Raw genomic sequence first — 17,911 nt, 5'->3', positions numbered from 1 at the left:
AACGCAAATGCATATGTTTTCCCCATTGCGTAACGAAGAGGTGTAATACGCGGAGAAATTAATTCTGATTGTGTATGTGTGCGTGTGCGCGAGATGGAATTTTATTAATCTTTTATAATGACTTTTAATTTACTTATAATCGTCTGAATTCTCTACACTATTAACGTTGTGTAATTTCTCATATCGCAAGTCAGGCGTGTGCCTCGAGATGTGCAATTATCAAGTAGGAAGTGAGATTTTCCGTACCAGAGAGTGTGTTCAATACGCGATTTCGCGTTACCTATCTGATTCTGTGTACATAAGTTCTTTCTCCAATCTATCATCCATTGAAGAGGATCTGTATTTCCTTGTAACACACATATTTCCCCTCGTTCGTAATCTTCTGATTAATTTTGACTATCATTATTTGTTCGATTAATGCGAGAGAAATAATCCTCTCCCTTCTTGCATGGACTTTTATTAAAATATATACAGGGTGATTCATTTTAATCTTAACAGACAAATATTTTGAAAAATATGCAAGATACGAAAAAATGTTTCAGACAAAAGTTATATGGTTTTAAAGGAGATATAAGATGGTGTCATTAATTTGACCTTAAATAGTTACTTGAAGGACACGTAAGGGTCACCCTCAATTTTTTAAATAGAACCCCCTACTTTTTATTACATATTCTTGCAGCTCATCTCGAGAGCTTTCCAAAACACTATAATTAAGTTAGTTTTCATTAAGTACTTTCCGAGTTATGAGGCTTGAATTCGTTTCTTAATTTTACATAAACCGTAAAATATCTTGTAAAATATTCATTTTTCGATTACCTCACCTTAATACTTTTATGTACAAAATAATGAGAGGAATTAATTGGTGTAAAGAAAACACATAGTTGTTTCGAAAAAAAAATATGTTATTTGCAATTAACAATTACATATTTTTTCTTAAAAACAACTATGTGTTTTCTTTACACCAATCGATTCCTCTCATTATTTTGTACATAAAAGTATTAAAGTGAGGTAATCGAAAAATGAATATTTTATAAGGTATTTTACGGTTTATGTAAAATTAAGAAACGATTTCAAGCTTCATAACTTGGAAAGTATTTAACAAAAACTAACTTAATTATAGTGTTTTAGAAAGCTCTCGAGATGAGCTGCAAGAATATGTAATAAAAAGTAGGCGGTTCCATTTAAAAAATTGAGGGTGACCCTCACGTGTCTTTCAAGTAACTATTTAAGGTCAAATTAATGACACCATCTTATGTCTCCTTTAAAACCATATAACTTTTGTCTGAAACATTTTTTCGTATCTCGCACATTTTTCAAAATATTTGCCTGTTAAGATTAAAATGAATCACCCTGTATTCCGGAGATTCAATTTTCATTTTGTCGAAATGCATTTTATTGTTTCGAGAAAATGCGTTTTCAAGGCTGTTTCCGCGAGCGCCGCTTAAAAGTCGCGAAAGGTCAAAAGGCCTCTCGACTCGCGGAAATTGCATGCACCTCGCTGCGCATGCAAATGATATTACTTCCGGAAGAATTCACATCTCACGGTTTATATACTTAAAGGGATTGAATCGCGTTAGCGATTTCACGGAAATGCGCGGGGGCGGTTAATATTCGCACGCTGCGAGCGATATTCCTGCGAGCGATTTCCGTCGTGCATGCACGAACATTACGTTCGTTTACGGAATTATAGTGTCCCCCTCATCGAAATGACTTTCTTTTTTACATTTCGTTCTCGAGCGTAACACTCGACCTCTTAATACCAAACATCGAACATACGTCAAGTACTATTCCCCTCGATAACGGCCCAGCTTGAACGCAGTTCCTGATGAAAGTAACGAGGCGGGAGAGACACTTTCTCAGGTTTACGAGCACTTTATTCGCGAACGCCTCCAGGATGTCTTCATGACGATCGTAAAAATGAAACTTTGTAAAAGGTCCCGTTTTCACTTCTCTTCGACCAAAGTCACGACTTGGATCTTAATCATTTAATAAACGATCGCGCTCGTATGACGGAAAAATTGTTCTCGTGATGATCGATTGCGTTGTTTACACGTAGAGTCCTAGTTTTTCAAAGAGCACGCGATTCTTTGGTTGTCACGATGAATCGAGTTTTCGGACTATAACAACATTCCTGATGCCAATTCGAGGAAGAAGCTAGCCGTCGAGCCGGTCGAGTTAAAAATGGTCCTCGCGTTGGACAAGAGTCGGTGGTGCAAAGATAAGCGGTAAATAATGGTTTCCGAAGGAGCCAGGTAGAGAAAACAGAATTCGAGCGATTAATTCTGCATTCTATCCCACGTCCAACTCTCCAGAAGCACTAAATCTTTGTTGCTTCTCGCATCAATATTCAATGATCAAAGTCTTTAAATATTTGAACACAGACTATACTCTGTTCATATGCCTTTCCAAACCAAAAAAACCGACAATATTAGCGAGAATTACAATAATTATCGTTTCAGCAAACGATCATCATACGTAATCATTTTTATAGTTAAATAATACTAATTGTAAATTTAATTTCCAATCATGGGGAAGAGAGGGAAGCTGGACTCCCGCTGCTCGTCGCATACATCTTCTCAGTAAAGAACAGCACGCATTTCGCTCCTGCCATTTACCTGATGCCCACCTGAAAAAGATGGCAGCACGAACCAGAAGGTGAAAGTTTTCCCTGATGAAGTGGGCAGGAGTGGTGGTGCACATATAGAGGGGTGGAGAGGGCGCGGCTTGTTCAGACGTTCTCTGTCCTGACAACGACGACGACGACGACGACGACGACGATGATGTCGCCGAAGTTGATATTTTTGCTAGGATCCCTGTGTCTACTTGCTGGTATGTACAATTTCTGTAATTAATATTTAAATAATTTCCGCGAAAATTTCTCGCGTCGCGATTTTCTCGCTTTTATTAAAATTACATCATTTATAGTCTCTCTCTTTCGATCACATTAAAATTTAATTTTCGAATCTTACTTAATCCGCGTCGAGTATGTCAAAATTGATGGAGCAAGCTCTGACGCATCGCTGAAACTGTAAGAAATTAGTTTCCAAACTGTGAGAGATTATTAAGAAAATTATTACATTATGCAAAAGTGATTAAACATTTTATCGAGGAGAACATCTTGAAATAAATTAAAGAAAAGAAATTAAAATTGTAAATGAAGATGAAGAAGAATTTTTTCGAAATCGACAATATTTGCGAAGTGGAAGAGAGAGAGATAGAATTTACTTTGGAGAACCACTGTCGCTTTCCCCCCCGTTGCCCTGACATTTCCAAGACTTTCTACTTCTACCGGAGTTCATCGACCCCTTCTTCGATCGCCGATCGCAAACCGCGAGCTGGATGTCGTGAACCGATCGTGACATTTTCAACGATTAATCGAATTCACCTCTGCTTTGTCCCGGCGCGAAATGTCACATTCGATTGAAATGTACCTTTGATCACGCCGACCGCTCCCAATTTCTGAGATTGCGTACGTTACATCATTGTCTATCGGAAATATTCGAAAGAGATATTCCAAAAAATCTCAGCAATTTAAAGACCAAGACAATTAAAATTTTTCATCAAAAAATATACTTTTATTATCGAGTCGTCTAACTGCATCTTGTGTATGTAACATCTGTTATAATAGTTATTAAATAAAATAACTGTGACAAGAAGATGAAATCGAATTTTGATCCGAAAACGATATGAATTTACTTAATAAATTATTTTTTTGTGACGCAGCGACACAGGTCAAGGCACAAGATGAAGAAGGCGGCGACGGGAATGACGCAAACGCCGAGGAACTTTGTCAGGACAGGCCGGGTGACGAGTACTTTCGCTTGAACGTTGAAGGAGACTGTCGCGATGTCGTGAGGTAAGTCGTATCTCGTTATTCTACCCGCGAATGCAGGATCGGATCGAGCCACTTGGACATCCTTCGAACACGAAATCACTTTACATAATATTTTTTTCTATTATTTTGCGCACAGAAAGTGAGGGAAATTTTTTCGGCATTGCTTTTCGACATCTTGGCTACTTGTCTGCTTTGTATTATCGCAATATATCTTGCTTTATATAATGGAACGTTTAATCCACAGTAAAAACTGCGGGTGAACGGAATCGTGTTAAGTGTGAATCGATTTTCCAGTGAAAAAACTCGCTCACTCAGCGTTGACTCGGTTCCGCCTGCACACCACGACTTGTTCTACTAATTCTACAGGTCGCCGGCAAGTAATTAGACTTGCTCGTTCAATGAATAAACTTTCTCCGGCTGGCGCACCAATTTTAACTTCACATTAATTTAATCCCGTTTACCCGCTGTTACTTTGATGTTTTAGAAAATTTATTAAAATCATTAAAATTCTATAAATGCTCCCTCCTCTACACGAAACGCAAGAAGCACGTATTAAGTTTTCGCGAGAACTCCTTATGCAGAGAATGTAAGTCTCAAGGACATCCAGTTTTGACAGGACAGGCATAATAACCCGAGAATGAAGTTGACGATAAGCTATTGATTATTAAAAATAGCATCAACTGTTTCACCTATTGAATCAGGATGTGATCCTAGGATTTTCCAGGACTCAAGGTGATCCGGTAGACGCAAGAACCGAGACCAGTTTAAAGATTTCTCCTGGCATTTGATATTTCTTTTAATTGCCACGAAGAGCTTGTTTTTGTTGCATAATTATAGCATCATCATTATTTTTTCATTTACATTCAACTTTAACTCGCTTGAATATACAGGGTGTCCCGAAACTAACGCTTGATATTTTAAGGGCAGATTCTCTGGCCAATTTAAAAACGATTTTTCCTCAGCGAAAATGTCGAGGGAGATCATTATTTTTTGCATATTCCCAATTTTTGTCATCATGTATCTTTCTAACTAAGCCTTAAATGAAAATTCTATTAAAGTAAACTCTACCTAAAATTAACTAAAGAATGTGATTTTATTAATATTTTATTCCCATAAACCTTAGTTTGCGAAAAACCCTTTATTTTCAATCGTTTATAACTCGAAAACTATTAGTGCCGCGACATTTTCGCTGAGGAAAAATCGTTTTTAAATTGGCCAGAGAATCTGCCTTTAAAATATCAAGTGTTAGTTTCGGGACACCCTGTATATAAAATTATATCACAAGTTAAAATCATATTAATAGAATACAATGGGGAAACATCGCTCACTTATATTATGTAACACACAACAGTAGTTTGTGTTTGGTTTATAACTTATATAATAACTTTTATAACTATGTTGCACTTAGACTTTGCGTATTTTAAACGCATCGTTTCTCTTCCTCGTTGTATTCCACGCTTGTGTTATTTCGTAAAGAGCGGATTCGAACGATCCGCTTTGCGCGAATGCGAAAAAGGCTTGTGCGAATGTGAGAATGATCCTAGGTGCGACAAGGCCAGCGAGATCGGGGTAACAAGACTGGCGACGGTACGATGCCCCACGGGTCTCGCCTTCGACATCGAGCGGCAGACTTGCGACTGGAAGACGAACGTGAAGAACTGCGACCAGCTCGAGAGTAAGCGACACGTCTTTTTCCCAGAGTTAGACTCACGCAAGCACCCTCTGTTTTCTGTCCCGGTTCCGCCAGGTGTACAAGGTCCGGCCTGAAGCAAATCACGTGCCCCAGCGGATTGGCCTTTGACGTGGACAAACAGACCTGCGACTGGAAGGGCAAAGTCACCAACTGTGACAAGCTCGAGAGTAAGGCTGTGCATCGCCGATTCCTTGACTAAGTAGACTCGCAACGTAGCACGCACCATCCGTGTATCATTTAGAACTAACGCATGAGAAATCATCTTCTTCGCGCACCTTTTGCAATCCCCGACCGCGATGCGTAGCGATCCCCTGCGTCTCTGAAAACCTCTCGTTGGAAATGAAATTTTTTTTTTAACTCTTCGAGAGTCTCCGTCGCAATCAAACATAAATCTCTCGACAAGTTGCCAATTATCAATAAGAAATTCTTTCAAAGTTACCCAATTATCAATAAGAAATTCTTTCTTAATCGAGATATTACGCAACCGTCCCGTTGCGTAAACGAGTCTCGCGGATCGAAAAAGAATCTCGCGAATCGAACGTAACTTTCCAGCGACATGCGGTCATTAAGCTAGAATACACGCAACATGGCGAGATACGACGCGAAATGGATTTAAAATGGAGAGTAGAAAAGGGAGCTTGAACTTTTAATGGCTGCATTAACGATCAAAAATACCCGAGAATCCAGGTACTTTCGAGAGATCAATTCTCCGCTCGATCACTTTCGTTCCGAGACGAGTCGATGGGACTGGTTTCGATTTTCAGCGAAAGTGTGAGCGGGATCGAGCAGAGTCTCGTCGTCTCAAACGAGAGAGGAAATGAAACGGGAACGCTTCAGAGACGCCACGATCGCGAGAACATCGCGAGTTAATCCGGTTTCGAGAGAGAATCCTCGAAATCTATCATTCTATTTTTCTCACGGGATATTCACGCATCACCGATTAACAAAGCTGCACTTTCCAATGGAATTGGATGAAGGAACCGGCAGTCTTCTTTTATTCGTGATTTCCAAAGTGTATCTATCATTATTCTTTAAAATTATTTAAAAAATTATAATTAGTAAAAATAAATTATAATAAAGAAAATATTTATATATTTTTTTTTTTATTAATAATAAATAATTTCGGATTAAAAATGTCTCTCATGGAAGAATTTCTCTTGTTTGTCATAAAAGGCAATTTTGACCGATGACAAATTTTACAACAGATTTAAATAAATTTAAATAATTTTAATAAAATATTTCTTTTGTCGTATTTTTGTTGTTTCATCCAATTCCGATTTTCATCAGATTTATTTAATATCGGCCTATCGTTGAATCATTGACATCGAATTGCGTGCCAGTGTTACGACACTATTCCCTCGCAAGAGGCGGTAAACGATAGCGAAATATTTCTCGCTCGTGAATATGTGTCAAACGTATCTCGTTTATCAGCTTGAAGTACTTGCTTGTACTTAGTTTTGAACGACAGCGCTCGAAATCACCGAATAAGCAGATTTCGCATTAACTAAATCATTTCGTTGTAAGGGATTATCGCGATAAAGCGACCTTTACACAAACATATTCTGTAATTCGCGCTTTGATAATCGTTCTACATCAACGATAATCCCGATAATCTTTGCACCGATGTTGCAAAATATAATTCCATTTAACGCATCGCTGCGTTTCAATTCGATACTCGTATCGAATAGTGTATCCAGGCTTCACGGGCGCTGGACAAATTAATTCCGACATCCAATTGCTATTAATTAAACGCCCGATAAACAAACCGATGAAATCAATCGGAAGATCTCTTTTACATTACCGCCCGTTGATGCAAGCCTCAAATGTCACGATTCAACATTGGCACGCAATGATTTTCTAACACATTTAGCACTCTCCCTTTTCCATTTCGCTCCCCCCCTCCCCCCACCTGCATCTGTCGCTCGCTCCAGGTACGAGGTTGCACATATTCGTTCGCCGATCTTTCTCTCCGCATCTAGATCGGTTTCGCTTCGACGGATCTGGCCTCCTTATACGAGCTTCCCGCTACTCGGCCAGACTCCTGTCCGGCCAGCTGGCTTTTACTACTGAAATCTCGAAGCACGCGCGCAGTCAGCTTAATCTTCACGGCAGATTTTTCTCTCTTCTTCGCCGATCCTCGTCTCACGACTGAATAAAGGACGACGAAAAATAGCTTCGAGATTCTTTCGCCTCCGTTTCACAATCTGTCGCAGTTGCGATCGGGACGTAGGACGTCGCACGCTTTCTCTCGGATTAAAAGCGATAGCGATCAAACTAAGAATATGAAATATATATGTACAAAGAGAGTCATTGATTTTTAAATAATAAAAAATTACAATCTTGAGATATACAGGATATTTTATATAAATAGGATACAGACTATCGTATTTCTTGTTAAAAATGAGCATCTTTTTCCCTTAACAAAATTTCCAGAAATGTATTATATATATTTTTGAAATATTTCTTAATATGCATTTGTTGCTTTTTTTCTTCATGAATATAATTCTATCTACAAATTTTAATAATTCTGTTATAATTAAATTTAATATTTACATATAATAAAACACTTGAAATTTTATTTCTATTATTTTTATTAATTTTCTATTTTCAAGTATTTTCTTATAAAATGCAAATATTATATAAATTTAATTACAACAAAATTCTTACGCAAAAAATTATTTACACGAAGAATCAAGCAAATTATATTGGTATATTTCAAAAAAATGAGATATAATGCATTTCTGCAAATTTTGTCGAAGGAAAAAGCTGCTTAATTTTTGACGAAGATAAGAGATGCAACTAAATGGAATTATTTTCGTTGATCGATTCTCAAAGTCGCATCGGTAGATATACGTATGGCTAATTCTCCTTTTGTACCACTCATGCTGCTTCACATTCTATTTATTCTATTAATTTCATCTTGCAACAGTCTCGCTCTTCTCCGTTTCTCTCGCACAAACACATTTTTAAAACTCATTTTCTAATCATTCTCTCTCTCTCTCTCTCTCTCTCTTTTTTATTTTTCTTTCTCACTGTTCTCATATACATGAATAACGACTTGCGTGCATCGCTGCCAGTCGACAAAGCAGAGTCAAAGTTTATCTTCGAGTCGCTCGTCGGACGAAAGACAAATAGTTTTTCTACGATAGAGGGAAGTTGCACAGAGGACGAGACATACATATACATATATTCTTCGCGGACAGTTAAACGGAAAGCTATTATACGTTGACGGACCGACGAAATGTAGACAAGGGTAAAAAAAAAAAAGAAAAAGAAAAAAGACCGAAAAAATACAAAAGTAAACGAAAGGGACGACAAACGAGACGAAAGCCATTCCGATGGAGGATAAACGGGTAAAAGCAGTGGCGTAGGAACGCGTTCGTCGAAACGTTTCTTTTCTCTTTTGCGAAAAGAAACGCGAGAGCTCGAGAGAGATCTCCTCTTGAATTACCTGTATATATATTCCGTCACTATCTATATCTATTGAAAAAAAATATATATATAGTAGAGATTTGATGTATCACATTGTTTGCTGAAGTAGGCTGCGGGAATTGGGTGGCACGAATTAATTCAGCACGATCCCCCAACTTAACAGTGTTACATGCATATTTTGCATTTATTGTAATACATGCCCTTTAAATGTCCACGCAATACACGTTCCTACGCTGCTGCGTGTAAATAAACGGGAGATAGTGGCATTCGGGCCTTGATTGCACCTGTAGCTGAATCACCTGAATTATATACAATACAGCCAATGAGAATCTCTCGTGCAGTAAACTGGGCGTAAAGTGTCTATTACGAAATCTCGATTGCCTCAATCACACCCTTGGCTGTTTGCGTGAACACCGATAAAACGATAAGAATCTCATTATTAATCGATACCCGGCCGCAAGAATGTCTCTTACAAAATTTATCTTGGTATAATTAACGACATCGATTAATAAGATCAAGAAAACGATCCTTAATAAAGAAATTCCTTTAATGAAATTTGACGATTTTAATGATATTTGAATTAATTAGCGTTAATTAGCGTTAACGATCATTGATTTGAAAATGTAATGGACGCTTTATCGTACCGGATGTTTTATTAGTCATCCTGATGAATTCCCAAGTATATCGAGTAGCCCAAACGGTAGCTAATTTGCAAATGAGAGGGATCTAACGGACAATTGCCTTTCTACAGAACCGCGTAAAGTTTTGCCCATCCTTAAGACCGATGAACCCATTTGTCCGGAGGGGAAACTGTCATGTGGTAACGGCGAGTGTATCGAAAAGGATCTCTTCTGTAACGGCACGCCCGATTGCAAGGACGAGTCCGACGAGAATGCCTGCAGTGAGTATCGCAATTACGTTCGTAACATGCAATCGTGACACGGATCGACTTCATTTACAATTTATAACGATTTTCACCGAAAGGCAATGTATTTATTGTACAATTTAGAGACAGAGATTTGTATTCATTAATATACATATAAATCGTTCCCTCAATGACCTTTACTCAACTTAAAAATTCACTTTTCTTTATTTTTGAAATTGCGCACAATTCGTAAAGCTTGATCAATCCGGACAATATTTTTTCATTAAAGATGCAACAAATATTTTAGAAAACTTTTCAGAATACATGTACGAGTAATGTACATGTCATACGTTTTTATTAACTTTGACATAATCCATTTGTTGATGCGAGAATTGCTACGAACTTTTCAGATATACAGGGTGATTCATTTTAATCTAAACAGGCAAATATTTTGAAAAATATGCGAGATACGAAAAAATGTTTCAGACAAAGTTATATGGTTTTAAAGGAGACATAAGATGGTGTCATTAATTTGACCTTAAATAGTTACTTGAAGGTCACGTGAAGATCACCCTCAATTTTTTAAATGGAACCGCCTACTTTTTATTACATATTCTTGCAGCTCATCTCGAGAGCTTTCCAAAACACTATAATTAAGTTAGTTTTCATTACGTACTTTCCAAGTTATGAGGCTTGAATTCGTTTCTTAATTTTACATAAACCGTAAAATATCTTGTAAAATATTCATTTTTCGATTACCTCACCTTAATACTTTTATGTACAAAATAATGAGAGGAATTAATTGGTGTAAAGAAAACACATAGTTGTTTCGAAAAAAAAAATGTAATTTGCAATTAACAATTACATATTTTTTCTTAAAAATAACTATGTGTTTTCTTTACACCAATTGATTCCTCTCATTATTTTGTACATAAAAGTATTAAGGTGAGGGGTAATCGAAAAATGAATATTTTATAAGATATTTTACGATTTATGTAAAATTAAGAAACGATTTCAAGCCTCATAACTCGGAAAGTACTTAACAAAAACTAACTTAATTATAGTGTTTTGGAAAGCTCTCGAGATGAGCTGCAAGAATATGTAATAAAAAGTAGGTGGTACCATTTAAAAAATTGAGGGTGACCCTCACGTGTCCTTCAAGTAACTATTTAAGGTCAAATTAATGACACCATCTTATGTCTCCTTTAAAACCATATAACTTTTGTCTGAAACATTTTTTCGTATCTCGCATATTTTTCAAAATATTTGCCTGTTAAGATTAAAATGAATCACCCTGTATTAATGCTTTTCGCACGCTCACTTTAATGGCGACGAAAAGTGAATTTTAAATAAAAAATAAAACTAATTTTTTTAAATATTTTGAATTGAAAAACGCGTTATTAAACATACCTCTATTATAGCCGTGGAGACCGATCCTAATCGCGCTCCCGATTGCGATCCCACGCAATGCGTCCTGCCCGATTGCTACTGTTCCGCTGACGGTACTCGCATCCCCGGTAACATCGATCTTCAACAAGTGCCGCAAATGATCACGATCACGTTCAACGGCGCCGTGAACGTCGACAACATCGATCTGTACGAGGAGATCTTCAACGGGCAACGTCAGAACCCGAACGGCTGCCAGATCCGCGGTACCTTCTTCGTCTCGCACAAGTACACCAATTATTCGGCCGTGCAGGATCTCCATCGACGTGGCCATGAGATCGCCGTATTCTCGTTAACGCACAAGGAGGATCCGCAGTACTGGAGCCAGGGAACGTACGACGATTGGTTGGCTGAGATGGCCGGTGCCAGGCTGATCATCGAGCGTTTCGCCAACATCACCGATGGCTCCATCATCGGTATGCGCGCTCCTTACCTCAGAGTCGGCGGTAACAAACAGTTCGAGATGATGGCCGATCAGTTCTTCGTCTACGACGCGTCCATCACCGCGTCCCTGGGACGTGTACCCATCTGGCCGTACACCTTGTACTTCAGAATGCCTCACAAGTGTAACGGCAACGGTGGCAACTGTCCGTCGAGGTCGCATCCAGTCTGGGAGATGGTGATGAACGAATTGGACCGCAGAGATGATCCGACCTTCGACGAATCGCTGCCAGGTTGTCATATGGTCGACTCATGCTCCAACATACAGAGCGGCGAACAGTTTGCCCGACTGCTCAGGCATAACTTCAACAGGCACTTCAATAGCAATCGGGCACCGCTCGGTCTGCACTTCCACGCATCCTGGTTAAAGAGCAAGAAGGAGTATAAGGATGAGTTAATCAAGTTCATCGAGGAGATGATCGCCAGGAGTGATGTGTACTTCGTCACCATGGTCCAGGTGAGGAATCGATTCGCTTCTCTATTAATGTCTCCGTGTAAAGCAGATTTTTTTTTCTATATTTTACTTTTCCTCTCCAGGTGATCAAGTGGATGCAGCAGCCCACTGAACTGTCCGGTCTCAGAGACTTCCAGGATTGGAAGGAAACTTGCGACGAGAAGGGTCTACCCTATTGCTCGCTGCCCAATGCCTGTCCTCTGACGACCAGAGAGTTGCCCGGCGAGACCCTGCGTCTTTTCACTTGCATGGAATGTCCCAACAATTATCCGTGGTTGCTGGACCCAACCGGCGACGGCTTTTCCGCAAGGAAGTGATCCATCATCAGCGAAACGAGCGACGCCGGTCACGCGATCCGATCTTTAAATAGATCGCTCGGAGACGATCGTCGATCAATCGTTATCACGTCAACGTGATGACATCGAAATCGCGCGCCGCCGATCGCCGGTGATTAGCCGAGATGATTAATAAGCGTGACTCTAGGAAGAAGATACGGAAGCAAAGAACAATCGCGACGATTCTCGAAGTGAGATCACGGAATCGTCTTATCGTGATTAGAAAGCGTTACTTTGGCCGAAAATAGGGTCGTTAAACAAATACGTAAAGTAGAGCGAAGCGCATTCTGCTCTCGAAAACGCGTTCTCATCCGATTTCTCCAAGTCCGCGATAGTCTCGACTATTATTATTATTATTTATGTAAATTAGAATCGCGCTGAATAAGAAGGAAAAGAAAAGTCGCGATGCGGTCGCGAGGATGCGTCGATTTCTTGGGCACGATCGCCGATGACACTCGCGAAAGAGGAAAAAGCAGGACAAGTGCTCCTCTTCTTTTTTTCGCACCCACGAAACGAGAGCTCGCTTGTGTCTCTCGCGAGGATCGCGACGTTCGACGACGAGGCCAAGACGATCCATGGAGACATCCCACTTGTAAATAATCATAACGGATTCTTCCTGCTCTGTCTTCCCTCCTCTTCCTCTCCCTTGCCGAATTAAGTCCTATTGTTTCCTAGAGGCGCATGTACGCGTGACGATAATGGACTCTTGTGGTTAATAGAGCGAAAAATAAAGCATAAATATACATTATCATCCCGTGCCACTCCTTGAACATGTACTCCTTAGAATTTAAGCGACGCGCGAAAATTTATATATAAAATATTTAGTAATCTAAAAGTATTTCCGAATATAAAACTCGTACGTAGAAAAAACAATCGGTTATTATACTTTATTTCTTCCTCTTTCTCACTTATCCCGAATTATTTATTCGTTGAATTAACATTTTATATCATTCGTCTTATATAGATCAAACGTTGATTAATTTAATCGAAGATTATAATTAACATAATCGAAAATCAATGAAATAAAATATTCGTTGTACTAATTCAATTTTTCACGTGATCAATAATAAAGAGATTAATAATTCTATTCATTAATAACCTAGAGTAGGTAATCATTAAAAAATTAACAAGAGATTTTTAATACTGCTTCTTAAAACCTTTATCATATAATCAATTCGATTATGTAAATATGAAAATTCTTCACACAATTACTATATAAATTATATATATATATATATATTTAAATTATATAACAAATTTTTATCATGCATCAATTCCATGGTATAGATGAAAATTTTGCTACATTTATCAAGTACAAATCTTTTATATAAAAAGCAATTCTTCATAACATGAAAACTTCATTTTTTGGTTTTTTATCGTATATCTAATGTTCTTTCATAAATTTACCATAACTTACTTCATCGGATAGATTTGTTCCATTGAATTCATAATACTCTAATTTCTTTTATAGGCTTTCTTTGAATAACAACAGTATTTACTGCTGTTTTATATTTTTCTTTTATTTTATATTTTTTCTTCATTTTATATTTTTCTTTTTGCATATAATAATAGGTGCTTTCCATTTACATCAAAACTCAGATAAATCTCACTTCTGTCTTTCTTTAACATGAATGTTGAAGAAGGACAGAAGTGAGATTTATCTGAGTTTTGATGTAAATGGAAAGCACCTAATATACCTTGGATTGTTTAATAAATAAATAAATTTCATAGGGAATTTTAATATTCTAAAAATTTGAATATTCTTACAAACTCTTTAAAAAAATTTTTAAAAAATTCGAGTGATGGATTACTTACAAAATAGATGAAAAATAGATTTTTCTAGATACATTTTTTTTTTACTTCATCATTGTGCCAAACATATACTGAATCTGCATACAAACAGCGATTGACGCAATATGACAAGACGACCAAATTTACTTAGTTATTGTTAAGAAAGTAAATAATATAATATATTAATAATAGATTTTTTTGTATGACCCCTTCACGACAGATTCCTTGACTGTCTTGTGTTAGTATCAAGTATTTGTATGAAACGATACAAATACTTTTTTTTAACATTTGTCATGTATTTTATAGAGAAAATACAATCAATAACATATAACTAGGAAAGAATATAGAATTAGTGATACATAAATGCATATTATGTCTCCGTTCGTGATACAAAAGAAAAAATAGAGATTGGTCATTCACATGGCAAGTACGATAAAAACGCGCATGCATTATGAATTATATATACGTGTATATATACATACATACATACATACATACATACATACATACATACATACATACATACATACATACATATATATATATATATATATATATATATATATATATATATATATATATATAATATATATGTATATATATAAAATTAAATATACATACATGATAAATATACATAATTGAAATTATATTTAAATATATACGCACACGAAAGAGAGACAATCGCGATGTGATACATATTAAATCCTTGTCTTTGCGCAATTAAAAAGTGATAAAATGTAATCTATATGTACATCAATATGCTAATTAGTGCGGTTCTAATCTGTTGTAAGCACTCTAACATGGTTTATTTATCACAGTAGCACCTCGACTGACGTCACGTTCATATCTAAATCGCATTTCCTGAAGATTTATCTTGTGTATAGTAACGAATACAACTATTGTTCGGTAATTAAACGTGAATTCTGATTGCTAAACGATCCGAGAATATTCCTATTCTAATATCCCGCATATCCATAGTTACTCAGAATTTCATTTAATTATAATTTATTTAATTATAATTATTATTTAATTTCATTTAATTTAATGCACTCAGAATTTCACTTAATTATATCGTATTGTGTTGACTTACATCTGCTTTTATTTCTACATTTCGCTTATGTACGTAAGATTTTTGAGCACTCACCATTTTACATACTCGTACAAATCGTGCGTTTAATTTTAAGCTCTTATTCATTTTCAATTTTTCGTACGCACGAACAATAATCGATCTAATATGATAATTAAAAGAATATGATATCTGGCTTTATCGTCTCGGTCGCGCATTTCAGGTCATATACCAAGATAACTGCAGAAAATGAATGCGCCGCATATGCACAAGACTATTAGCATGATGACGAACCAAAATGGCAGTGTATCTGACATTTGAAAGAAGAAGATTATTACTTTTCATAAACTTGTTTCTAAAGATAATATCAAGAGAAGACAATTTCCTTGCTATATATACTTACGTCTGAATGGTATGCTGTGTATACAGATCCTGTTGTCTACAGAGATACTAACGACCGCAGTCTCCGTGTTACTGGTGATCGCAACACCGTTCAGTTCGTCGTCCGTTGGAAGAAATTCTAGACCAGTTACAAACATGCTGTGCGCTCCAGGAACATGGAGCGCTTTTCTCAAGCTGAACGCCACGAATATATCGACGCTACCCGAGGTCATTGTGCCGACGGCCACAAATTTACCGTCACTAGAAACAGCTAATGCTGATAACGTTTCCTTATAAGGAACCGACTTGGTTATTACACCACTATTAGTGTCCCACAACTGAAGGAAACTAGGATTCTTCGGCGTCATGGCATTAGTAAGCATAAATAGATCATTCTTCACTTCCTCTGTTAATCCCCTGAATCGACATCTTTTGTACATGTACTTTATGCCGTCCGGTGGCTTCCAACTAAGTTCTGTGCTCTTTTTGTTTTCTATGTTCCACACAAAGGCCTTTCCATCTTTGGCAATGCTCACTAAGAGAGTGCCAATTGGATTGAAATCTATATCATCTATTTCGTTCCCATGTCCATCAAAATCGTACAGATTCTCCAGTTGTGGAAATTTCCATAATCTAACTTTACCATCTGTGCCACCTGTAGCCATAATACTTCCGCAAGGGCTCACTCTAACAACTCTTTGTAAAGGTTCACTATTCCTGTAAGCAAAAGAATTCTCATTATAAATCAGTTCTTGTAATATTTTTTGATTTAATAAATGCAAAAAAGTATTTTACCCAAAAGTTGTCTGTATGCTGTCAGCAGGTTCCAGGACTAATTGCAATTTCTTGCTCTTGACATTGAAATTGTTGTTTTTGATTTCTTCTATCTTCTCCTGTTGTAATTGAGATTCTTTAACTTTTTCGCTATTTTTTCTGTGTCTAAGATTATGTGCTGTTGGTCCTTTGATGAATTCTTCATTCTCCGAAATTAACTTAGAATTATACAATTGACAGTGACTTTCCTGACCAGCAACAATCCATGTCTTATTTTTACTCCTATACGAAGCACAATTCATGACGACGCTGGGACCTGTTTCGTGCCTAGTTACTTCTTCGGCGACAAAATGTGTCCCATTGTGCGATAATTCAAAAATTTCCTAAAACGCAAGCATACACAATCAATATGAATTTCATTGATGTTTATCATTTGATGTTTATCAAGATTCTGATAACATCGTTATCAGAAAATCTTCTCAATGTAATAATAAATATTTAAAAAATTACATAACACAACAAACTGTTTAGGTCCAAGTTATCAATCAATCATTTTAATAATTAGATGCAACTTGCTAAAACAATCCGTTAAACTCACAAATCCATTAGCAACTCCAGTCTTGGAGGAACCGCCTCCGCCTCCTACCAGGATGTGCCTGTTGGTTATCATTTGCACGGTATAGAGAGGAAAATTCACCCTAGCCAGGAGACCGCCTTTGCTCCTTCTAGAAGACATGATGCTGCAGATTCTCGTCGTCCAGTTGCAGTGCACGTTTCGTCCTCACCGAGGACGATAAACCTGAAGAGCAGAGAGAGAGGGAAGAATCAGCACCGTCCGGGATCACATCTACACGTTTCACGTCCGCGTACCATCGTCTCGTACGAACGATCTATAACGAGCCACGACGGCACGCAGCTCGCGTGCACTCACCAAGTGACAATACGGGAATTTTGTACGAGGCACACGTATGTCCTTTTAAACTGGCGGAGTAATTGAGCTCCCCAACAACAGATCTCGCCACTATATAAGGCATTCCTGACATGTGTACCGACGCATTAGATATTCTAATTCCGTTGCTAGAAATGAAACAGTTGTGTTCTCTGAAATTTACAAAGAAAGAGGAAGAAGAAAGATTATTGTAAGAAAGAGAGAGAGAAATCGTAAGAAAGATATATACCAGAGAGAAGACTGAGAGATGTCATGGCTTTTAGGTGATCCCTAAAGGCGATACTCCCTCTATGGACATTGAAATCGTGGACATGAACTACAAAGCCAATGTCCATGAATGTACTCAGAGGGTAATATATAATGTGCACAATTTCTGGTTTTGTTCCGTGCTATGTGCACGAAATGCCGGTAGCACTAGTACTGTATAACAAGATACTTAAGTATGTATA

At 37.4% G+C, this 17,911-nt stretch overlaps 2 protein-coding genes across 5 annotated transcripts; one reads left to right on the top strand and one right to left on the bottom strand.

The window, feature by feature from the left end:
• The first annotated feature begins 2,711 nt into the window (after positions 1-2,711).
• Positions 2,712-13,374, top strand: Verm (LDLa and CE4_CDA_like_1 domain-containing protein vermiform). Of its 2 annotated transcripts, none has more exons than XM_083101427.1 (6): positions 2,712-2,829; positions 3,724-3,856; positions 5,583-5,695; positions 9,712-9,861; positions 11,247-12,169; positions 12,250-13,374. In XM_083101427.1, exons 1-6 carry the CDS (start codon positions 2,778-2,780, stop codon positions 12,481-12,483), a joined length of 1,605 nt encoding a protein of 534 aa, XP_082957553.1. In that variant the 5' UTR covers positions 2,712-2,777; the 3' UTR covers positions 12,484-13,374. The 2 variants fall into 2 exon arrangements, with proteins under 2 accessions (XP_082957553.1, XP_082957552.1); XM_083101426.1 differs by lacking the exon at positions 5,583-5,695 and adding an exon at positions 5,380-5,510.
• LOC145972662 (guanine nucleotide-exchange factor SEC12) lies at positions 13,128-17,615 on the bottom strand. 3 transcript variants are annotated; one of them, XM_083101429.1, is made up of 5 exons: positions 17,384-17,615; positions 17,112-17,312; positions 16,535-16,896; positions 15,762-16,456; positions 13,128-15,668 (listed from the first exon to the last, which is right to left on the bottom strand). In XM_083101429.1, the coding sequence occupies exons 2-5, from the start codon at positions 17,247-17,249 to the stop codon at positions 15,583-15,585; spliced, it is 1,281 nt and encodes a 426-aa protein (XP_082957555.1). In that variant the 5' UTR covers positions 17,250-17,312; positions 17,384-17,615; the 3' UTR covers positions 13,128-15,582. The 3 variants fall into 3 exon arrangements, with proteins under 3 accessions (XP_082957555.1, XP_082957557.1, XP_082957554.1); XM_083101431.1 differs by having other exon boundaries at positions 17,445-17,615; XM_083101428.1 differs by having other exon boundaries at positions 17,112-17,615.
• Positions 17,616-17,911: the final 296 nt, after the last annotated feature.

The sequence above is a fragment of the Camponotus vicinus genome, unplaced genomic scaffold (genome assembly GCF_025532165.1).
Source record: "Camponotus vicinus isolate PSW18456_S1 unplaced genomic scaffold, iyCamVici1.0 SCAF_6, whole genome shotgun sequence".
Taxonomy (NCBI): domain Eukaryota; kingdom Metazoa; phylum Arthropoda; class Insecta; order Hymenoptera; family Formicidae; genus Camponotus; species Camponotus vicinus.
This window is presented reverse-complemented; position numbering and strand designations above follow the sequence as displayed.